The sequence below is a fragment of the Uranotaenia lowii genome, chromosome 2 (assembly GCF_029784155.1).
Source record: "Uranotaenia lowii strain MFRU-FL chromosome 2, ASM2978415v1, whole genome shotgun sequence".
Lineage (NCBI taxonomy): Eukaryota > Metazoa > Arthropoda > Insecta > Diptera > Culicidae > Uranotaenia > Uranotaenia lowii.
This window is the reverse complement of record NC_073692.1, coordinates 106,583,300-106,607,878: the sequence shown is the minus strand read 5'-3', so window position 1 is coordinate 106,607,878 and position 24,579 is coordinate 106,583,300. Positions and strand designations below refer to the sequence as shown.

Here is a 24,579-nt window from a genome sequence, read left to right as displayed (position 1 = left end):
TAAACAGATCCGAATTGCTATCTAACCTCAAATTTCCAACACTTTGTAGCAATTTTTATTAGATAATCCTTTCCTCTGACACTGTTTAAAAAAAAAAGTGTTTTTCAGCCGGTTTTATGAAGGAAAACATTGATTGGAAAACTTCCCTGTGAATCTTATATAACCTTTGTGAAATTCCGAAAAAGTTCTCTAAGATTAACTGCTTATAAATACTAGAATACTTTCCGTGCGCGGCAAAAGAAACATTCAAAAATCCATTGTACCAATGGCCGTGCACAACAATATTGTCATTTTTTCCGCAACAGAACCTTCAAACTGTTCACTTTTCTTCACAATTGATTCGTTATACAGCCACAAATAACTTACGTTCGAAAATTTTCGCCAAGGTGCTCGAACTAAACACAAAAAACTGAATTTCAAAAAGGGACCCGTTTAGCTCACTTGCTAAGGACAACAGAAAAAATGGCATCCGACAAAAACGATGTTGGTTTTTATTTTTTCCTGACCTCAGCAGAATAAATTTATTTCTAGTATGGCAAGTGAAAGATACCTAGCGGAGGTATCCGAAAATGCGAGACATAGCAGGGTGGCCAGCGAACCGGGAAAACCGGGAAAAAACCGGGAATTTAAAATGAGACCGGGAAAACCGGGAAAAAACCGGGAATTTCAAATTAAAACCGGGAAATTTTTTTATGGATTATTAAATACTATGATATCCTAAAATACATTAATTTCATCATGACTAAACTTTCTCTCAGAAAATTTACAGTCTATAATCGTTTATTCCAGGATTTTTAACCATTTGGGAGGAGCATGAAAATATCGGGATTTTATATTAATGAGTAAAATGCCGAGAAAAGTCGAGAATATTTGAAAAATCGAGATGTCTCGACAACAAACTTAGCTTATTTCTTTGCTCAAGCATATTGTGCACTGCAGTGAATATAAAAATATTTTTAAATTAAATAAACGTTTCACAACTGTTAAGTTTTTATACGTTAAGTCTTGGTAGTTAACTTTTATAGCGTTAATTAATTAAAGATTTTTACAATTGTGCATGCTCTTTGCGAATATCTGAAAAAAAAAATAGAACTTAAAAGCTGAATGAAGAAATATAAAAATTTAATTCAAAATAAATAAAAATTGTATTGTGATGTGAATTAATATGTTGAAACCAGACAGCCTTCAATTGAAACCACATTTAAAAAACTAAGATTTAAGATTATCATCTATGTTATAACTGGAATTATACACTAGTCCAAAATTGACTAGCTTCGAATCGGCATCAGAAGCTCATTTTTTTTCGGAAATACACGTCATACTGAAAAGAAACTTGGAAAAACTGGGGGAGTTATTTTGAAGAGTTCGACTAAAATATCGGATTATTTAATTTTTATTATTATTTAAATTATTATGATTATATAAATTTAATTTTCATAGAACGTTCAACGAGAGATATGAATTCAGTTATTCAGCAATGAAGTCTTACCTTGGTCGACAAATTTACTGAAAAGCTATTTTTACAAAAATCTAATGATCAATGGTAGTTTTTAAATAGATTGAACTATGAGAATTTTTTTTATGTGACTTTACTTATTTTCAGCTGTTTTCAATTTAGTTTACATTACCTCAAAAATCAAAAATATTCATAACCATACTTCAAATTTTTATTTTATTAATAAAACATTAAAAAAAAATACTAAAAAAAAGCAAATATTTTGTTTGCTTCGAAAAACTGTCAAAAACGTAAGTTCAAAAATCAATTTTTTGACAAACGACATGACCTCAAAGAACTTATTTTCTTTGGTTGCGAAAATATTTTCTTCAAATATTTAGCTCAATTTTAATCTTTGAAAATCGGGAATTGTCTCATGCGGGAAAAAATGATAGAAAAAGATGCCACCATTTTATTCGGTTTATTGATAAACGCACAGAAGACAGCAGATGTAACAAGAGAACAAGGTTTTTGTGTGATTCTTGTTTACATTACATAAAAAATCGAATAAAAACATGCATTTTTGAGATAGGACATATAATCCAGAACTCAGCGCATTCTAATAAAAATGTTAAAGGTATTCAATTGATTCAGTATTCAATATGAGAACCGAAATAAAATATCAGATAGCTTATCATGAATAAGGTTCATCTGAATCTGTTTTAAGAGCTTTAGAAGAAAAAATATCAGAATGTCAGTCAGTAGATTTCAATAGAAAAATTTTGAATTTCAACTTGAAATTTTAAAAGTATTATATGGCATCATATCAAAACTATTATTTATCTATGCGAATAATAAAAATATTGAAGTTTCTCTTATAAAAAACGAAGATGGTATGAATGACTGAAAAAAAGTAACAACTAGATTTTTTTTCTTGCCGTATTACAATCACCATAATTCGAATAACTTTTGAGTTTCAAGATTGAACTAAGTCCTCTCACACTTTTACATTCAACTTGCATAAACATATCTTCAGTTTTGGTCAAATGGACATATTTATTCGCGCATTTTGAAACGAGGAAAACCATAAAATTTCATTCGGGAAAACCGGGAAAAAACCGGGAATTTGAAAATGGAAACTCGCTGGCCACCCTGGACATAGAAATTTTCGTTGTTGAGTTTTGTAGAAAATAAAGATTAAAGTTGAAAGTGCGCGGCCATTGGTGCTTTCACGGTATCTCTTGTGTGATTTTTTCCGAGGAATCCAATGAAGCCTGTTTGAGCCACCGCACGCTTCGAAAAATGGAGTTATGGCTGTTTCTATCCTCAATTCTCCTACATTTTTCTATTAATTCAGAAAAATGCTAGTTCGGACTTGAAAATTTTGAACCAAATCTGACGTATCTTGTGTGATTTTTTCCAAGCAACCCAACGAAGCCTATTTGAGTTACCGCACGGATTGCAAACTGGAGTTTTGGCTGTTTTACCCTCAATTTTCTGAAATAATTAAAACATGTTGGGAAATTAGGGGTAAAACAGCCATAACTTCGTTGGATTCCTCGAAAAAAATCACTCAAGATACGTTCCATTTGGTTCAAAATGTTCAAGTCCGAACATGCTTTTTCTGAAATATTTGAAAAATGTTGGGGAATTGAGGGTAAAACAACCATAACTCCCGTTTTTAATCCGTGCGGGGGCTCAAATATGCTTCGTTGGATTTCTCGGAAAAAATCACATAAGATACTACCCAAGTAACACCGATAGTTTTATAAGACGTCTCAAGCCCTTATAAAACCAAAACTTTATCTAGTAGCCTACTATAAAACTTAAAATGTTACTAGGGTATCCATTTGGTTCAAAATTTTGAAGTCCGAACATGCTTTTTCCTGAAATAATTGGAAAATGTTAGGGAATTGAAGGTAAAACAGCCATTACTCAATTTTCCGAAGCGTGCGGTGTTTCAAACAGCCTTCATTGAATTTTTCGGAAAAAATCCCGTAAGATAAGTCTCATTTGCTTCAAAATTTTCAATTTCGAACATGCTTTTTCTGACTATTTGAAAAATGTAAGGGAATTGAGGGTAAAACAGCCATAACTCCTGTTCCCAATGCGAGCGGTAGCTTAAATTGGCTTCGTTGGTTCCTTGGCAAAAATCACACAAGATTCGTCCCATTTTGTTCAAAGTTTTAAAGTCTGATTTTTTTTTCTGACCTTTTTAATAAATGTTTGGAATTGAGGGTAAAACAGCCATAACTCCTGTTTTCAATCCGTGCGGTGACTCAAATATGCTTTGTTGGATTTCTCGGAAAAAAATCACATGGGAAAAGTCTAATTTGGTTCAAAATTTTCAAATTCGAAAATGCTTTTTGCTTAAATAATTGAAAAATATAGGGGAATTGAGGGTAAAAACAGCCATAACTCCATTTTCCAGAGCGTGCGGTGGCTCAAACAGCCTCCATTCGATTTATCAGAAAAAATTGCACAAGATAGGTCCATTTTTGTTCAAAGTTTTCAAGTATAAACAAGTTTTTTTCTGGCCTGTTTACAAAATATAGGGCAACTAGGGGTGAAAAAGGCATTATAATTCCGTTCGTAAGCTCGTGCGGTCTCTGAAACTATGTCCAATCGCTTTTATGGGAATTTTGACTAAAGGAAAATATTTTTTCATGGATTTGTTTCTAGTAAGATATTGAATTTCTCCGCAATTTATACACTTTTTTCCCCATTGTGCAACGTTATCAAAACATTTGTTCTAATATCAACCAATTAATTAAGGTGCGTTTATTTTTAAAGTTAGTTGCCAGAATTTTTCAGCACGTATCCGGGCCGGACAAACCGGGCAATTTTTATATAAAAACCTGGCAAAATCCGGGCATTCGATTTCAAATTGACGACCATAAATCCATATTATCCGGGCAAATTTTATCAAAACTAAGAAATTCCTAAAATATTAAAAAAAAACAATTTTTTTTCATCAAAACTCATCGATGGATTTTGAACCGTATTTTAGGCTTCAAAACAACCTTTCATGTTTATTTTTATAAAACTTGCTCAAAAAAATTCGTTTTGGAGTTGTTTGTTGTTTTTTTGTTTTTTTTTTTCCTAATAAAGTGAAAAATCCGGGCAAAATCCGGGCATTTTTTAATGAAATCCGGGCAACCGAGCCGAGCCGGACTGTTCTTAAATTTAGTATCAAATATCCGGGCTAACCCGGATAAAACCGGGCAATCTGGCAACCTTAAAAGGCATAATTTAGAACCTATGATGAGCATTTAAAATTTATAAATATTCATAACGGGTATTTTAGTGTTTATTTTGATTTGTTAAGAAGTTGTAAAACTTAGTTATTGCCATATTTTATTTTAGAAATTGAATTTTCAACAATTTTTAGGATTATTTGAAAAAGAACTGTTTTCTTATATTTCAAATCTAGCTTCAATGAAGGGTACCAATCCAGTTCTAAAGCAGGAACAATAGGTGCAAAGTTGGAAAATTCGGTCATCCACATCTGTGTAAATATTAAAAAAAAAACGGTGAAACAAAAGTTCAAAATTGTCATTTAAACTTGAGATCTTCAACTATAAATAGATTTGCTGAAAAACACAAAACTGCCGTCCATTTGTTCGAAATACATTGATTTATAAAAAATCACCGTTCAAAGGTCCCAAAGTACGGCAACTAATCCTACATGATGAGATAATTGATTAAATTTTCAAAAAAGTTTGGCTCTCATATAAAAATATCTTGAATTACAACAACATCCAAAAAGACATAATGAAATGATTTATTACATTAATTGACAAGTCATGATATAATTTGACAATTTATTGTGCTGTAAGAACACTTCTTTTTAAGAAAAAGGAAGAAGAACTCCTATACGAATTTGAAGGAATATTTGATAAAACTAGAACAAATATAATGTGCTTCCGATCAAATTCGGTACACATACAAGTCCTGATGTGATGCACCAAGCTGGTCATGGTTTGTATCGATAGATAAGTTTAGATTAAATATTTTTTCTGTGTTCTAACATATAATCTACTTGAACAATTTTTAAGTAATTTTACTAAGTTTGGTTTACAACTCAGATTTGGCAATGATATGATCCAATTGAAAGAACTCCTACGACTTTCACCTACACCTTATTGAAAGAAAGGCGGGAGATTGTTCAGAAATAAACCAAAAATAAAACATTCCTGGAATATTCAATAACGGAAATAAAAAAAATTTAAAGAATTTTAAAATATTCTAAAAATTGTAGTAGGTATTTACAAAAATAATTCATTTCTAAATTATTAGAATTAAAGACGTTTTTCAAAAAGAAAATTCATAAACTCAGATCTATACGGGGAATTCTTGCAAAATGGTCGCTTTTTGTTAAAATCCAAGAAATTTGGTATTTAAGATAAACATATATTCTTCTATAAACCAAAAATTAAGAAACTGTGCCAAATATTCAGATATTCATATGAAACGAGAAATAAATTCAAAATCAGATTTTCTATCAAAAAAACAAATATTATTTGGAGGGTCAGTTAGTTCAAAATTCTATAGATATCGCATTTTGAGGGTCATGCTTAAAATATTGATCCCATAGATCGAACTTTTCAAAAACTTCAGACACGTTAACTTCATATTTCAAAAATCACTTTGGAAAATTTAAATATAAAGTATTGCCTAAATTCTGAGATATTGCAGTATGAATGGTAAAAGTCTAAACAGTCCGATTTTCGTAGAATTACTGTATCTCTGGCTACACAATCTTCAGACATCCCAAATTCCGTGGTATTATAGTGTGATGGGTGATCTATCTATCGCAGAAAATTGGATCACAAAATATCATCAGAGTAAAAAGTTATGGAAGTTCAAATTCGAAGTGACAGTGCGCGTGCTTCCAATTTCTATACAATTATGAACGGTACTGTAGACTCGGATTACTATTTTGGCTGTATCTTCGTCCTACTGAACTGATTTACATAAATTATACCATTTTGGAATCTTCTTATGTTCACTATATATTTATGAAAAGAGAGATTTACTATAATTTTTATAGCGTCTAAAACTTGAGCCGATAGACAAAATGGTTAAAAAAAGATTTCATTTTTGAACAAAGATCGTGACCATCCCGGTTGAAATTATGAAATTTCACTATGTCTGCTAAACCTTGGCTGATTTAAAGATTTATTTGAAGTAAAAAAAAGTATTTGGTTTCTGATGTCATATGTCATAAACGGAAATTTAAGAAAAAAATAAAAATCATTGATTTTATTTCATGTGATATTTTTACCACATTAGGAACTGCGATAAATATGCAACGAGAGATTCCAGAAATTCGTTTCAGCCGTATTTCAACATAAGATGGATTAAATGAGCAGATTTCAAATTCTTGACTTAATTAATGTGTTCTATTTGATTTCTTATAATATTATTAAAACATTAAATTTAACATTTGAAAGGTGTACTCAGGGTAACAAAAAACGTAGAGAATAAGTCGATATACCTCAGCTCAATACAATGAAATTCGATGATTTAATACTAGAATTTATCATCCTATCAGTCTCTTCATTATTAATTCATCACTATTGGTTGGAATTGAATGTAATTTAACAGAACGGCAATTTTTTTCATAAAAATTCCTTGATCCTCATGAAAGTATAGTATGCTTTTCTACAACATTTTATAAGTATCACTTGTCAATAGGTTAAATTTTTCCAAATTTTACGGTATTTCACGATTACTTTGTATGAGGGCCCTCCCTGCCCTGAGTGCGATGGACTCAAACCCCTTCAGGTATTATTCTTTGCCAAAATTCACATCAATTGGTCCAGTAATTTCTGAGCTCTTGAAGAACATATGTACTAATTCTCTCTATTTTTATTGAGATTTTTCCGATTTTTTAACAAATTTCATACAAGAATTTAACGCTTTAATAAGCAAAAAAATAAATCTCCAATTTTTTATATCTTTAATATTATAATTTTCTTGCATTTTGCATTGCATTTTCTAATGCAATCAACGAAATAAATTTCGACTTGACCCATTTGGAGTTATTGAAGTTCTAAAAGAGTCAATTTAGACACAACATACTGCCTCTTAACTTAAAAACAAAAACAAATTTAGGTAATCCGTTTTCGAAAAAATATGTGTTATAAATATCTAAAATGCGGCTCAAGAAATGATCTTGATAAAATATCACCATGAAAAGATATCACGCAAAAACTGAGTTCTATAGGATCCCCAAATTCATAAAAACAAGTTGTCATAAAACTTTCAAATCATGAGATAGATAAAGTTTCATAAATAATTATGTTCTAGAATATTGTTGGACTACATTTCCTCTATCTCATCAAAGTTAGGAAAAAAATCCTTACTCGGAAACCGCATGAACCAAACTGAAATTTTTCTTTCTTGACCGCCTTCAGTTGTTTTTGTAGAAGTTTGTCTAAGACGTCAAATGCGTTCAACTTATGGGGAAGATGCTAATAATTGTTTCTCGCAAAATTTCATTTCTGGACCACTGTGCATTGTTCAAATTTTCGACGATCTTCTGACCGCATTAGGTATGATGCCACTATACCAAGAACGCGAAATGACATCGGTTTCGTTACAAAAAATTTGAACCCTCCAAATACTGTAGAGCTTTTGGATGCAGATTGAATAATATTTGGTAATTTGAGCTTCTTGTAGAAAAACTTAAGGTTGTAAAGTAGAAATGGAGAACGCATGAGTTAATTAGCAAAATACTGTCGATTCTCAGGACGTGTAGAACGTTATGATTGATGATCAAATTCGTACATTTGAATATGAATGTGAAATAAATTTAATGAATAATGCCAAAACTAACTTTCATTGTTTCTAAGAAAATCGGATTCAATCTCGAATTTTGTGTAAGCGGAAACACCCTTTTAGATAGTTCGAAGTTCCTGAGAGGTCGCGGTTAACTCAAAAATCGGGTTTTTAATATGTGAAAGCTAAATGTGTCACTAAAACAGACTCTTATTAAAAAAAATCCAATTTATATTTTCATAAAGGAATCAATAGAAAATACATGTAATATGCAGTGTGTACTTACTTCTCGACTGTGTCCACTTTGGTTCCGTAGAAGCAGTGCACTTCTACGCCAGGTGGAGTAAAGTTCAAGGTCTTTGGCAGGACATCCCTGTACATTTCTTTACCCTCCGGGAGGTCCATGTCACTAGAAACAAGAAAAAAAAATCAGCTATCTACTGAAGAATCTCAAAAACATATTTTTGCATTCAATTAAATAAAAAAAAACTGGAAACCAAAAAAACTTACTCCAAAAATTCTTCCATTTGATGTGCGGTGTACGTTCGGTTCTTGTTTTGCACCAGCACTTCGTCCGGTTTCCAAAATAGCGGATTCGGCAGCAACCAAGCCAGCGAAGGCGTCGACACCTGAATGGTACGAATGGCACTGGAACTGACGAAAAACGATCCCAGATCATCACCCTCGGCGTAAATTTTCAGCGATTTAATCGAGCCACCCCAAGCGCCGTTCAGGGAAATGAGTCGTCGGATGTGCTTGTCCTTCCATTCCTGGGCCTGATGCTGCAGGAAATCGAGTGCCATCGTGGCTCCCATACTGTGGACGATCAGTGTGACTGGAGTTCCGCCATTAAGGTCGTACGTTTCCTGAATAAGATGTTTCATCTTGATTGTGTAATTTTGGTTCTCGATCGGCGCTTTGCGGAAATCGTACGGAGCTCCACGAATCGAAATACCCCGATGATATTCATTGAGGACCAGGGCATTGGCCACGTTGACAAAGTACGAACTAACGCTGGCATGGGAAGTGGACAACCATTCGACATTTTCCGAGTAACCCCAGCCGGGAATGCGGGTCTGTACTCCCGGAGAATTGGATACGGTTCGAGTTTCGTTGTTGTACACCAATCGGAGATTATCCGCGGTACAATCGATCACCATCCAAATCAGAAGCGCCTTGTTGACCCAGGTATCGTAGAACTTAGAAGTTTTCTTCGCGCAGATGAATCGCACCACCGCCGGTTTGTCCAAATTGGCATCGATTCGACTTCCGCCACAACCCGGAACTAACAAATTTCCAATTGAAAAAAGTTTGAAATTTCAATATTCTAATATATGACAGGTTCGTTATGTCTGTAAGTCACGCATAGACAGGGAAACAACTAAACAGATTGGCTCGAAAATTTGCATGGAGTAATTCTCGGAGCCACTCCCCTTTCTAGAAAAGGGTGTCACCATACAAATATAAGGTAAAATCGGCTCATTGGGGGTTGGTAGCAACCATTTTTGCTTGAGCAATTCATACATAAAGAACATAAAAAATTTGAAGGTTATATGTTGTTGTTAAGCTTTAAGTTATTCTACAAAAAACGTTAGGTATTTATTCTAATCCTCACTTTCGAAATGAAGTCCGAGAAGTTGCGATATTTTTTGAAGATTTAAAAAATAAGTAAGGTACACCGGGGTAAGTGGGGGCGGTTTTTGATTGAATTTTGATAAAATCGCATTCAATGTGATGCAGAACATGTTGTTTACAAATGCTGAAGAGATAAGTTTGATTGACGAAAAACGAAAAAAGGTAACAAGTGAATTGTTATGGACTGCTGGTGTCTTCACTTACCCCGCTTTATGGGGTAAGTGGGACGGTAGATTTTCACTTTGATTTCTCAGGAAATTTTCAAAAAATTTGCGTTTTCTTGGTTGAATGCGTTACTTTATTGTTCGAACCGTCCAAAATTTTGAAAAAAGTTCATGGTAGTGATAACTGTGTGTAATTTATGTTGCAACACACGAGATCCGATTGTATCGAAAATATATGCTTATTCCAGAAACACAAATACTTTTCCTAACTTTTCATGATCTGAATGCTAAATAAAGCTAAAATGTATTGAATGAAGGAGAGAAAATTGAAAAAAATATCTAAACATCAAGTATTATAAAGCCGTCCCCACTTACCCCAGGTAGGGTTTGGAGACAACATTTTAGATTTTTGAAAATAAAATCTTTTTTTTTTAATTTTTTTTATTGTCGTTTCTTTTCCTAACTGGTTGTTTCTAATGTAAGGATTGTTTCAATGTAGAGTTTTTGGCCAAGAGCCAGCTAGTTTACGAGAAATTTGCGATTGAAAAAGATGCACATCAACTCCACATCGTAGTTAAAAATAGAAAATTAACGAAAAGGCATCGTAAACATCGGTTAATGTCGGAACCGTATCTCTTTTACAGTTGTTGGATAGATTACAAGTAAATTTAACATTCTGCATTAAAAGTTTGAAAAAATAGTTGACAGTATTGTTTTAATAGCCACCGTCCCCACTTACCCCGGTGTACCTTAATATATTTTCAAAGTTTCATTTAAATAAACACTTTCTGTAAACACTTAAATTAGCAAAGAATAAGCTATTCTTTTCAACCACAAAATATTCAGGAATTAAAGTAGGAGATTAAGTTTGCTGTTCAAATCAGATTTATTTTCTACGCTTGAAACCTCCATTAAAGTTTAAGATTTAAGTTTGGAACTTTGTTTCTGAATAATTGGCAATATAAAATTTATTCATTTTATTGGTTTATTGTTGAACTTAATCTTCAAGCTTAATTTTTGCTTGAAGATTAAGTTCAATTTCTTTCCTCATTAATTATAATTTATATTGCATACTGTAATCCGGGGTAAGATTGATCACTTTTATTTCAATATTTTTCGATTATTTTTTCTGTTAAGGGGAATGTGGCATGTTTTTTATTTTTAAAACCAGCACTGGATTCCTATAAACGTAAAACATGGTTGCAGAAATTTATAAGACTACCCTAAATTTGATTTGAAAATCGATTTCGACTCTGTTTAGAATTTGATGCTTTAAGGCAGGCATGTCAAACTCGTTTAAGTGTGCGGGCCGCATTAAAAAATTTTCATTTCATAAAATTATATTATTTCCTCTCGTAGCAAAAAAAAATCTTTTCAATATTTTGTGGCAGGAAAGCCAGCGTACTTCTGTGTAGTAGGGAATTTTGTGATAATTTAAGACGGGTCTACGCGGGCCGCATTGACAAAGGCGAACCCCCAGTTTGACATGCCTGCTATAAGGTTTTTTGACGGTTTTAACGAATTTTCTTGATCATAAAGGTAGTTTGGAACATTCAGGATATTTTAAACCAAATGAAACAAATGAAATAAATAAATAAACAAATTAAAAAAAACAGCAGTAAGAGCAAAACTCGTGGAGAATTAGATTGCCACTGCTTATAATCGAAAACGCTATTTGTTAACAATTTACGGACAAAGTTTGAGAATTTTAGTTCTCTTATTTCTGCAGTCCAAAAAAAAACATCGCGATCCTTAATATATATTCTTAATAAGTAAATCGAAAATGAACAATGATGCTACATAAATTAAGGGGCTAAATGTTAGTAATGTTAAACTAATTAAATTCTAACTACAAAAACAAATGAAATTTTGCCTTCATTCAATTTCCTATGCCCTCTCACTGTTCCCCTTTTTTTCCTTAAAACTTTACCATTTGATAGGGTTTCTAGCCTATTGTCCTTGACTGGCTAACTCTTGGAAAATGTCCCTATTTTATTAAATATCAATAATCGACTTTAAACTACAAAAAACTACACCAAAACTATACATTTACTAAGGAAAAATGTTGAACTTTCACATAAATCAACCTGTTTGCTTCTAAACGCTTTGATTTCACCAGGAAGGGTGTTTGAGTGTGAGCCTTGGAAAAAATAGATATTTCAGGATTTTGAAATAACATTTTAACTTACATTTTTTAATCGTAGCAAAACGTTTTTAGATATTTTTACTTAAGACTCAGTTATTGATGATTACTTTGAAAAATGTCACGTTGATCAAAGTTATCTCGGTTTACGGTAATTAAAATCCTGTGAATGTTTATTAAAATGAAATCTAGATTTTTAAAAGAATGAATTTCCAAAATGAATCCACATTTTATTTTTTATTTGTCTTAGGTCGTGTTTCTGAATTACGACCTGCAAGGTGAAGCCTTCTTCAAAATGAATGAAATTACGTCAATTCGTTTCACTGAAAACTGCCGATTTTTTTCTCTGTATGGTATATTTTAATAAGGTTTCCAGTAGTTGTGTACGTATTGAGGTTAAGCTCACAAAACATTTTTAAGAAAGTTTTCAAATAAAGTTTTAATTTTATTAAATTTCCTGGTCAGCAACGGCTGGTTTTCCAACTTCTTTCCGCTTGATGAAGCTGTGTACAAGAAAAAAAAATCAAAATAATTCATGATTTATATGATGCATGATGCATGTTTCTTAATTTTAGACCTCAGCTTAATTATTATTATTATTATTTAATTAAGGACATTTTACCAACTTTTGGCATTCATATCCGATAATCTCATCTTAAGATTTCTGATTTTAGATTGAATTTAAGATCCAGATTTTAGATTTCATATTAAGATTTTAGATTCTTGTTCAGAATTCAGAATTCAGATCCAGATTTTAGATTTCATATTTCAGATTCAGATTTCAGATTTCTGATTTCTGATTTCTGATTTCAGATTTCAGATTACAGATTCAGATTTTAGAATCCAAATTCGGTTTCAGTTTCTGATTTCAGATTTTAAGTTACCGATTTACAAAACAGACAGCTAAACAAATTGCATGTACGTTCTTTTTCAATATAATCGATTGTTTAAAAATGTGAAAAAGGTGATCTGTTCTTGTGAATCTTGAGCTGAATGTATTATGCCGTTTATTTTTTATTATGAAGCTCAACTTAAGTTTCTAGTTAAATTTTCGTTTCATGTTCCTCAAAATAAGTCGCATTTAATGTTTAATCGATTTTTGTAGTAACCTAAACTGTTAACTGTAATTTTTAGGTCTAACATTTATTCAACGTGTATCTATTTTGGCCTTACTTTCAGGAACAGAAGAAGAAACAGAACAAGAAGCCGTCTATCGTTCTAGTAATTACAAAGCGCTAGTAAGAAGTTCAAAGGTAAGTGATACGATATGAATGTTGAGCATAAACAAAATGGCTAAATTTTTCAGTTGTTCCCTTGTTTTTCTATTTAAGTTCATGTTTTATTAATCTGAATGAAATCAGTTATATTAAGAAGTTTTAGCATTAAAAGAAACAAGTGCCCAGGCTTGAAGATATTAGAAATTTTCAACAAATATTTCAGAAAAATACTCAAACAAAAGATTTACTTTTTAATAATGTTCAAATCAGAACTACTGAATCATCTTTTTTTGTTCTTTGAAAAAAAAAAAACAATCAAAATTTTGAAAAATAGTAACGACTTACCCATAATTACCGGAGACAATCTTTTTTCGCTATAGGTTGGACCTTTCGAGTGTGTTATTTTATCTTCCAAATTTTCAATATACGGCACTTTATCGAGCTCGAAAAGATTGATTCCTCTAGCAAACGCTAGAAATTGGTAGAAAATTACCAAACAACAGAGGTACTTCATTTTGTTGGACGGCTCCATTTAGAAAACACAAACTTGGGACAAAACGTTTCTTTTAGAAACACAACTTCATGGCACTGCTGGCACTGGACAATTGTTGAATGTTTCACCAAAAATCAAGATAATAGAGTTCACCACAATAAAACCAAAAGTCTCCTTAAAAGAGAGCTCCTTTCAGTAAATGAGTGGTACCTGGATAACCACTTCACGCCAGAAATTGACTAATGAGTTCCTTAATTTTAACAGCAATCTAAATATGAGTTATTTGAGTTTCAACAAATAAAGAGGCCTAGGGGAAAGTGTTGCTTATTGCGCCTATAGATAGCGGGGTAAATGCATATACAGCCGTATGACAAAATGGCTGACATAACAACACATCTAATCAATGCATTTTAAGGCTGATTCATTTTGAACTTTTGAATTCACAAACTCCAAAAAAATGAAAAATTCATACAAGATTTTGAGACCATTAGATGAATTATTTTGACTTTTAAAAAATTGTACGGAAAAAATCCTAAAGCTAAACTTGAGTAGTTTTTGTTTGTTATTCAGATGAACATCAAAAGGAGAATAAATTTAAGCTTTTATGAAGGTTTAATAAAAATTAAAAAAAAAATGGGAGTGTTTTGTATGCCTCCATCATATTTGTAAAATGCCACTATCCCAAATAACAGGTATCGGTCGGACTTGGTAGGCTGTGCTCGAAGCTGACACGTTTTTTGGGAGCTGAATTTTGTTTTGGTAATTGATGATAGAATTTGTGAAGAACTGTGAATTGTTTCAAGAAAAAAAGTTAAAAGTATCCGAAATTTGAAGATAGGTTCAAGAAAAGAATTAAGCGTTGTATCCAGAAAGTTTGACGTTGTATCCAGTCTTTGACGAGGTTTAGGAAAAGAAGCATCGCTTATTCATTAGCGGATGTTTTTTTTTTTGGTTCAATTAGCTTACTTACGTTTATAAAAATAGAAACAAGTTAATTGTATTAATGAATGATTTACTTGTAATTTTATGTCAGTTTCGACTTTGTATTTCTGACTCTAATTCATAAAAATATGGAAACAAGATAATGTAAATTGATTTATTTTATTAAAACAGTAAGTATTTTTCTATTTTTTTATGTTTCACATGACTTCCAAATGAACTTCATAGAAAAAGCTTCACAGAAAACTGTCACAGAATTTTAGATTCAAATCTCAGAATTCAAGAATTTTGTTTTTCAAAATCACAGAATTTTTTTCGGCAACCTGGCTTCAGAGCTGTCATAAAACTAAAACTTGGTCTTGTAGGGTGCCATTAAACTTGAATCGTTGCTGGGTTTAGATAAGGATAAGTCAAAAATTCATTATAAGAGGAATTTGAGAGTTTAAAGATTTGATTCAAAGTAATGTTCCATTAACATTAGGCCGGAACAAATTTCAAATCCTTCTTTTGTCAATCGGAGTTGGAACATCGCATCATAAAAAATAATGCGAAAAACAAGAACTATTTAAATAAGGTAGTGTCGAGAGCCATATTGGATTTTTTTTTGTGACGTCACAAAAACGAATGTATCTAAAATTTATATGCAAATGCCGAAAATTTCAAAGAAAAACGTGTTTAAGAACGAAAATGAATTCCAATTTCATGTTTATTGTGTTGTAAGGCCTCTTTTTAAATATTTTATGAAATGTTTTGGTCCTTTGAAGATTGCATTATGTTTATTTATTACTTTATCAATGATTGTAATGTCATCTGGAAGCTAAATCGTGCAAAAATGAAGAAAATTCAGCTTTTAAAAGATCTAGCTGATAGTTATTGAGTGTTCAACTGATTGTCATATTTTTTATCCAATCGGTTTACCATATTCAATTCATATGTAGTACAATTAACGTCAATTTATGATTGTTAACTCGATTTAATAAAATTCGTATAAATGACTGTGGTTTAGTATAAAGGTTTGTGTTTTGATTACTTTATTGTAGTAAGGATCCTCAACTGCACTGATTTGAACATTTTGATGGATGACTTTGAACTAATTTTAAAACTTTGCAAATTTGACTAAGAAAAATCCACAATTTTTTCGAATTTCAATGGTCTATTTTATATAAAAATTACTCGAAAATCCAACTTTGTTCGTACCGATCTTAAAAAGCAAGATTCCTTCTAGAATAACAAGTTTTAAAAGTGGAAAATTTCCAGCAAATTCTTTAAATTATCAGCGAATTAGGCCAATTTCCTAGTAAATTAACAGATTTTTCGTGATTCTGACGACACAGTCTGTACCAATACTAGAGCAGGGATGCCTTAGGACTACCTTCTTTAAATATTCCTTGGCGAAAAACGAATAAATTGAATAGATTGCACGAAAGCTTGAATGCAACAAAATGGCGTACTATATAATTGCACAAGCCCTTTAAATCAAGTAATTTTTTATCGAAAAATTCTATAACATAAAGAATAAAAAAGGTGAAACTAACTCCCATCTTCCACAATTTGTTTTCTTTTGATCTTGTAGCCTTTCGGATATTCAAATTTTTTCGAAATTTACAGAATATACTTCAAACTTTATTTATTCCTCCCTTCGGGTTTTTTGTAAATTTTGGGGGGGTGAGGAGGGGGGGGGGGGTGTGTTTTAACAAATGAAAAAATTGATATTTGTTCCAGCCTTCATGTTTCAGCCAATAGAAATTCTGTTTTGACCGAAAAAGTTAAGAATGATTTATTGATGCAGTCTAGTAAGGCTTGTGATACGTCGCAGCCAACTGTGGCATAGAGGATAGCTTTCAAGTCTTCTAAGCCAGAGGTCATGAGATCGAATCTCGGTCACGGCATCGTACTCTTTCTGTGGGTTGGTGCTTTGAGCATCTGCCATTTTAGCATGCTTTCAGCATGCTAGCCATCATATACTTGAAAAATGTGCGCCTTAGAGTTAAATTAATTAAATTTCTTCAAAGAAACATGTGTGTGTTCGTTTTTAAAAATATTTTTAATTGAGGCTCAATACTAAGGCCTATTTAGAACTTAGCAAAAGCTACAACAAGGATGTTAGGCATTTAAGAAGATTAGGAACTTCAAGTGGCCACATCACTAACCAAGGTGATATCCATGCCACCTTATATACCTCACCCTCATACATTCAGCGTGAGATTTGTGGAAGATGGCGTACAGCCGGCCTCCGCAAAACAAATCATCACAATTCATTTGAAAGTAGGAGGAATATTGTAGAATATTGATTATCACGAACCAATGGCCGGGAAGGGCCGTAGGTGGACCGTAGTTAATAACAAGCTCAAGCTCTATCTCAAATAACAGGTATCAACAGTATTTTTATCATTGAAACTTTGATTTTTTCTGTGATTTTACCCAAAGAAATCTGTGACAGTTTTCTGTGACGCTATTTTTATCAATATTATTGAAGAGTCATATCAAGCACAGCCAAAAAGCATTAGATCTAACAAAATTCTTAGAAAAAATCATTTATGATTACCGACTTCTCAAATGTTCATGAAATTGTGTAAGAAATTCAAGATAAATATTTGTATATAAAATCAATTTGTTTCGGTACTTAAATTTTTAAATTTCAACGATAACACACTCAATTTAAAAAATGTAACTGAAAATAAACCTCGTTAAGCAAACAATTCAAAATGACCAATGATTCCACTTTTTGGTCCTAAACATCAAGAGCTATCAAAAGACTTTCAACAATTTTTAACAATAGATACTAGATTTAGCTTTAAAACATATTAGCTAAATTTGGTATTATCTTATAATAAAGGTTTGCTAAGGAGGGAATATTTTGCCTTATAAATACTATATTCTGCTTCCAGGCTGAATTCAACATTAATCACAGAAAAATCTGAACATTTCAGCTTGTTGTTCGAACCTCATTTTTGTATGGGTTTGCTATCAATAAAAAATCACTGAAACCTTAATGATACCTAGCTTTGCTTGCGTGGGTAAAACGACGCCAAGTTTTTCTGCTGATACCTGATTTACGTTTCTCTTTGTTATTAAAAAAAACAGATTTATATACCTTAATGATGCCTTGTTTTGTTATCACCTGATAATTAATACCAAATAGTGTTATCATTTTGGTTTAAATATATGCTTCCATTTGATCGAGTTTTACTATCGATTTAGGCATCAAAGTCTGCTCAGGTAAGTACTCCACTTGAATCTTGAAGAAAAAATTGCATTTGTTATTGATAACACAGGCGAACAATATTTGTGGTACCTATGTTTCAAAAACTTATTCTGATGAAAGAACAGACCTACATTGGACACTAAAACAGGTTCTGAATCAAAAATTATCCTAAACTCAAATTACGATTTAAAATTGTCCTAAATATTCTGGTTAAAAACTGAAACTCCTCGAAAAACTAAAATTCCATAATGTGTTGGGATAAAAAAAAAACCAAAAAGGTTTATATTCCCATTAAAAAAGCAACAAAAATTACACAAGTCTGAATTCAATAGAAAAAATTCTGGCAAAGATTTTGATCCATTGACCAGTGCTTCTGAATACCGTTATAAGTTATTTCTTCTAAAAATTTCTTCTAAAAATATCAAAGATTTTGTTTCGGTTTGAAATTTTCTTATATTTCTCATGTTTAACTGAACAAGAAAGAAGGAATATGGAAATTTCTTTCTTTGAAAAATTTGATTATTTATGTTAATTTTTAATTTGAATATTTTGGATGTACTCTTCAGTTCTGCAAAACATGTTTTCATTTTTTCCTCAATCTTTTGCTATTGATCTCATAACTTTGAGAAGAAACAAATTAATGCCCACATTTATTTAGATTCGGAGTTGCTCGTAAAAGGAAAATGTTGTGGACCCGTGTTATCAAAAATTCAACCAATGTTAAGATAAAAATTTGTTGGTTTTTATTCAACCTAGATATTTACAGAAATGCTTAGCTCTAAGTTTGACAAGTATAAACCTAACACTAGGGTGGTAGTACTTGTTACTTTTTTTTTTAAACCGTTACAGCCTTAGATGAGCTGTTACACAACTGGGTTGGTGCTAAGTATAAATTTAAAAAACTACACAATTTTAACAAACATAATCACTAGTGATAAAAACAATTATGTACAGAAAAAAAACGAACTATGGTTACATTTCAGCGAATATCCTTCAGCTGAATTTTGACAATATCGTCCAGCACCTTGAGGTCGGCAAGTATTCCGAGATGATCGTTGCCCGGATATTCACGCACGTAAACCGGCTGCTTCTGCTGGCCGATCCAGTGTTTGCAGGCTTCCAACGACCGTAGATTGACGGTTCCGTCTCCCTCGCCGTAGACAAGGGTTGGTGTTCCGGACATATCGTAGGTTGAGGGCCATTCCAGACTTTCGACGGTGTCTTTCTGGGAACCGTACAGACAGTGCACTTCGACACCTGGGGGAGTGAAGTTCAAAGCGATCGGCAGGACGTCCTTGTACATTTCCTTGCTTTCGGGTAGGTCCATATCACTGGAAGAGGAAATTTGTAGAAGTAATTTTTTGGATGAGAAATCGTAGATCAGAACAGACGTTCAGTTTTGACGAGAAAAGTGGTACTTACTCCAGGAACTCCTCGAGTTGTCCCACGGTGTAGGTGCGGCTTTTCGTACGAGCGAGAACGTCGTTTGGTTTCCAGAACAGCGGATTCGGCATCAGCCAGGCCAATGAAGGAGTAGTGACTTGCATCGTTCGAATGGCACTGGCACTGACGAAGTACGAGCCCAGATTATCTCCCGCAGCGTAGATCTTCATCGATTTGACCGATCCTCCCCAGGCTCCGGCAATGGAAATGAGTCGCCTGATGTATTTATCCTTCCATTCCTGGCTTTGACGTTGCAGGAAGTTCAAAGTCATCGGACCTCCCATACTGTGAGCGATCAGAGTGACCGGAGTTTTTCCGTTGATCTCGTACGCTTCTTCGACCAGCTTCTTCATCTTGACCGGGAACATTTCGTTCTCGTTAGGGGCTTTGCGGAAATCGTACGGAGCTCCACGGATGGATATTCCCCGATGGTATCCGTTCAAAGAGAGGGCATTGGCCACGTTGGCGTAGTACGAGCTCACACTGGCATGCGAGGTATCAATCCATTCCACATCCTCCGAGTAACCCCAGCCAGGAATACGGAGCGTGACTCCCGGAGCATTGGACGTGGTACGAGTTTCGTTGTTGTACACCAACCGCAGGTTGTCCATACTACAATCGATAATCCACCAGACCAACAGTTCCTTATTGAGCCAGATGTCGTAGAACATGGACGTGTGCTTATCACAGATGTAATGGACCACCTCCGGTTTGTCCAACATGGCGTCTATACGACTGCCGCCATCACCAGGAACTGTATTGAAAGAATATTTACGGAGAAATTAACGTTACAAACTTTAAAACAACTTACTGTAACAAATATGTTTCGATTTTCAGAGCTCCGAATTTTGAAGATATGTATCTTTCGAATCAAAAAAAATTTACAGATTAAACTTACTCAGTATAACCGGCGATCGGCGTTTGTCTTCCCGTTCCGGGCCATAGTAATGGGGTATTTTGGACTCCAAATTTTCGATGTACGGAATTTTATCCAACTCGAAAAAGTGTATTCCACTGGTGAACGCTAACAGTTGGTGAAAAATCACCAAAGCACAGAGAAGCTTCATCCTGTTACAAGATGACATTTTTTCAAAACTTAATTCGATAAGACACTTAAGACGCGCCCATAGGGGAAGACCGGGACCTCCACACGACACTGCTGGTACTGGACTATTGTTGGAGAAGCTTATCTCGAAGGTTTGAAATCAATGTGCTTCTCAATTTGAACAAAGGATTAGAAATTTCAATAGTCAATCATTGTTTTAAGCTTTTTCAAAAGAAAATTTTGCTTAGGTCTCTGAGAGGACTTGAAATCTCTTGGAACGAAATGAGTATTGGATATCCGGAAATGAGTTACCCTTTTGTTGATTTATCGGTCGATCTAGGGTTGTTTCAATTCCGAACCAGTATTCAAGTTAAAAGTTTTGATTATGAGTTCAGTAGGGGAAAATTAAGCAACTCACCGTCTTTGACATTTTCTGACAGCTTGTAACTTCAAGTTTCTATGCTCCAAAAATTAGAACGATACTTGTACCCGTTGAAGAACTAGAAGCATTTTCGTGGGAGTAAAACAATTGCGATTTTTCTGAAGTTAGGGGAGACTTGATCCCCTATTGAAGGAGACTTGATCTTTTATTCAGGAAGCCCTAATCCTTGTATAAAAATCAAACAAAACCCCAAGATAGAATGTTAATTGACTATTTCGGTCATGTTTGTTCTCATTTCACAATTTATAGCAGACATAAGAAGAAAATTATATAACTTTGTCTCAACGCTAACAACATTGCATACTTAAAGGCGCTACTTTTTATAATTTAGAAAAAAATAATTATTTTTGCTCTTTTCTTCAGACAGTTGTTTGATAAATATTAGTTTTTGGATAAATATTAGTAATTTCGTAATCAGCAAACATAACGATCAATTCAGAAGAAGAATATGCCGTTTGAAAGGGGGATCAATTGTACCCAATTCTAGGGGATCAATTGTACCCATAATCAACATTTTAGAAAACTTTTTCTGAAAAAAGTTGAGAGTTTTCCATTGCTTTTAAAATATGGCATTATGAAGTTCATTTTACGCTCGAACGATTGATACATTGGAACAAATATTTTTTTCATAATTTTCCCATGTAAGGAACATTTTAAAGTGATGAAAAAAGATCTTCAAGTTACATTTTGTGAACGTTTTCAAACAAAGTTCAATTACTCAAACAATTATTTTGTTAAAAAATTTTAAACTGCAAGCATTGTTATTTTGCTCATTTTGGCACATTTTTCTAGAACATTTGATCTTTGTAAGACATTCCAGTTTCGAGATATAGCTAAGGAATCAAGTATCCCAAGGGATCAAGTATCCTCATTCTCCCCTATACAACAATTCCAAATGGGTTCTGATTCCAGATTTCGATTTCGATTTAGAGTCCTGATAAGTATAGTATATAAAAAATATAAAAAATATATGTTTATGGTTTCTAAACCTTTCTAAACCGGATTTCTTTTCTCCTGTTGTCGGGACGATTTTGCCCTGTATTTTCAACAGCTAGAATTACGATCTCGGGACAGAAAATCAGATTCAGGAAAAATTTCGTCAAATGCATCTGAAGGTTCGAAACAGTCTAATCCTGTAATTTGCAGGGAGTTGTGAAGTATTCCAGTAGGCTCGGAATGATTTCCATTCAAGATTTACATGGAATTTAAAAGTTGTTTACGCCAGAAACAGCAATATCCTTTTTTGTTATACTTTTATATTTTCAATGAATTTATTTCATATATAAATGTATATGGGTCATTCCATGTCAAGTGTGCACAGCGAAAAAAAAATCTTATCGAAAATTCGCGAAACTTGGCCGAAAGACTTTATGAGGCCTACAAAATAAATCCTCTATTTTTGAGAATGATCCGCCCACCCCTCGTTCCAGGACCCTCCCTTCTTTTTTCACGATTTTGAAAAATTCATCATTTTTAAAATACTATATCTCCGGACTTAAAAATCATACCGAAATGACAAAATATGCGTTGTGTAGATTTTATTAAAATCTATCAATTGATATTATTCATATTTTGAAATAGTGACGTTTTAAACGTCAAAACATAGCTCTAAAAATAAAACGTTTATTTTCGCAAGGAAAGTATATTTTTTTCTTAAATTTTATGATTTCATTGTTTTTTTGAGAAAATTTTACGTAAGATCCAATTAAAATCCCAATATAATATTTCTTGTTTTCGAGATATGAAAGATTTAAGTTGAATTGTCTAACAATTATTTACTCGCAGCGCTCAGTGGTTTCACTAGAGTGCAACAATCGTCGAAATTTTTAGTCACATCTTCCATGCTTGAACAGATTTTTTGTTTTCATGATTTGTTTTATAACTAAAGAAAATTTGAAATAACAATGAACGGATAACAATATTATCGGTTTTTGAAATATATTTATTCGAAGCATAACTATTTCTTTTCTTCTTTTTTTTTCGTTCCAACTTTGCAGTTAAATCATCTTCAAATTGTCTTTTCTTTTTGCATACATTGAATATTTCAAATTCCGTGGAGCTTGAAAATGTTTTCATTCCAATTTTTCCAGCATCTAAAGGGATTGCGGCGTGAAACGAACAAATTCCTTTGATTGCCATAGATGCTTCAAACCTGCCAGTCAATGTTATTCTCATTTGAAAGCATTCAACATAAGCAACATTTTGCGAAACAGGGTACAATTTACCGAACTTGTTAGAATGGTTTTTGCATAAAGGCTTTAGATTATGCACTTCTGACCGCAATTTGAACAAATTCCACTCCCTTGAGGTAAAAAGTCGTGTGTTCTTGAAAAATGTATCCACTGAGCATCGCTTATGAAGTTCTTTTCCAATTGAACACGTTGCTTTTGCCATGCTCGGAAAACTGTTCCCGACTATTTAGAAGCTTAACAAAAAAGTCACCAAGACAACTCCGTTCTAATGCAGTAACAGAAGGCAACTGGATATTTCAACCGCAATCTTCGATTTTAGAAGTTGTATTCATATCTACTAGTAAGCAGCAGCAAGCGAGCAGTTGAGGCAACAATTCGTTCACAATAGTCAGTGAATCAGTTAAAAAAAATGTTATTGTTCAGTGCCACTCGGTGTCAACAAAAACAAAACCGTTAAAGTCTGCTTCATTTAATATTGAAACAAATTCTTTTGCTCATTGTGGCGCTCCTAGTGGACGGATTTGGAAACTTTTTTTACCCACGAGTCGGGAAATTCATTACCTTTCACCATGTATTTATGTCATAACACCAAACGATAGCATTTTGTAAACAACCGCCATGGAAGCCGAACGGAGAGATCAAATTGTGCACAGTTTTCTTGAAAATCCATTGTTGTCGGCATCGAAGCTAGCTAAACAGCTTAAAATGCCCAGAAATACCGTATGGCGTGTTATCAAGCAGTACAAGGAAACATTGACGACGGATCGGAAGCCGCATTCGAAGCGTCGGAGTGGAACTGTCGACCGGAAACTGCGTGGGAAAGTCATCAAGGCCGTCAAGAGGAATCCCAATCTTTCAGACCGCGATTTCGCCAATAAGTTCCAGGTCGCTCACAGTACGGTGCGACGAATTCGTCTCCGGGAAGGAATAAGGTCATTCCGAGCCAGCAAACAGCCAAATCGGACGCTGAAGCAGAACAATGTGGCCAGAATCCGTGCTCGAAAGCTGCACGACCAAGTGCTGACCAAGTTCGACGGATGTATTCTGATGGACGATGAGACCTACGTGAAGGCGGACTTTTGCAAATCCCAGGTCAAAAATTTTATTTGGCGACGGCTTGGGGGGATGTACCTGCAAAATTTAAGTTCGTGTTTGCGGATAAATTCGCCCGCAAGTACATGATTTGGCAGGGGATATGCAGTTGTGGACAGAAAACCAAAGTCTTTCTCACTGATAAGACAATGACATCAGAAGTCTACGAAAAAGAGTGCCTACAGAAACGGATTCTGCCGTTTATTCGTGCCCACGACCGTCCAGTAATGTTTTGGCCGGACCTCGCAAGCTGCCATTACAGCAAAACGGTTATGGAATGGTACGCAACGAACGGGGTCAGCGTAATACCGAAGGACCTCAACCCCCCAAACTGCCCCCAGTTCCGGC

The 24,579-nt window shown here is 33.6% G+C and overlaps 2 protein-coding genes across 3 annotated transcripts in view; both read right to left on the bottom strand.

Moving 5' to 3' along the window:
- LOC129745470 (phospholipase A2 group XV-like) overlaps window positions 1-14,039 on the bottom strand; it is a 52,512-nt gene extending 38,473 nt beyond the window's left edge. The window contains exons 1-3 of one of the 2 annotated variants that reach the window (XM_055738577.1): window positions 13,726-14,039; window positions 8,732-9,506; window positions 8,508-8,630 (exon numbers count right to left, since the gene is read on the bottom strand). In XM_055738577.1, coding sequence (XP_055594552.1) covers window positions 8,508-8,630; window positions 8,732-9,506; window positions 13,726-13,912 — 1,085 coding nt within the window. In that variant the 5' untranslated portion in view covers window positions 13,913-14,039. The remainder of the gene's footprint in view (window positions 1-8,507; window positions 8,631-8,731; window positions 9,507-13,725) is intronic. The other variant, XM_055738576.1, reaches the window with a different exon arrangement.
- Window positions 14,040-18,778: 4,739 nt separating this feature from the next.
- On the bottom strand, window positions 18,779-20,617 carry LOC129749462 (phospholipase A2 group XV-like). Its single transcript, XM_055744436.1, has 3 exons — window positions 20,359-20,617; window positions 19,440-20,214; window positions 18,779-19,348 (listed from the first exon to the last, which is right to left on the bottom strand). Exons 1-3 carry the CDS (start codon window positions 20,543-20,545, stop codon window positions 18,997-18,999), a joined length of 1,314 nt encoding a protein of 437 aa, XP_055600411.1. The 5' UTR covers window positions 20,546-20,617; the 3' UTR covers window positions 18,779-18,996.
- Window positions 20,618-24,579: the final 3,962 nt, after the last annotated feature.

Excerpts from the sequence above, each read along its gene's own strand:
- LOC129749462 (XM_055744436.1), bottom strand. The coding sequence starts at position 20,545 with ATGTCATCTTGTAACAGGATGAAGCTTCTCTGTGCTTTGGTGATTTTT. Across the intron at positions 20,215-20,358 it reads CCGATCGCCGGTTATACTGA|TTCCTGGTGATGGCGGCAGT; the intron begins GTAAGTTTAATC and ends CTTTCAATACAG. Across the intron at positions 19,349-19,439 it reads CAACTCGAGGAGTTCCTGGA|TGATATGGACCTACCCGAAA; the intron begins GTAAGTACCACT and ends TTCCTCTTCCAG.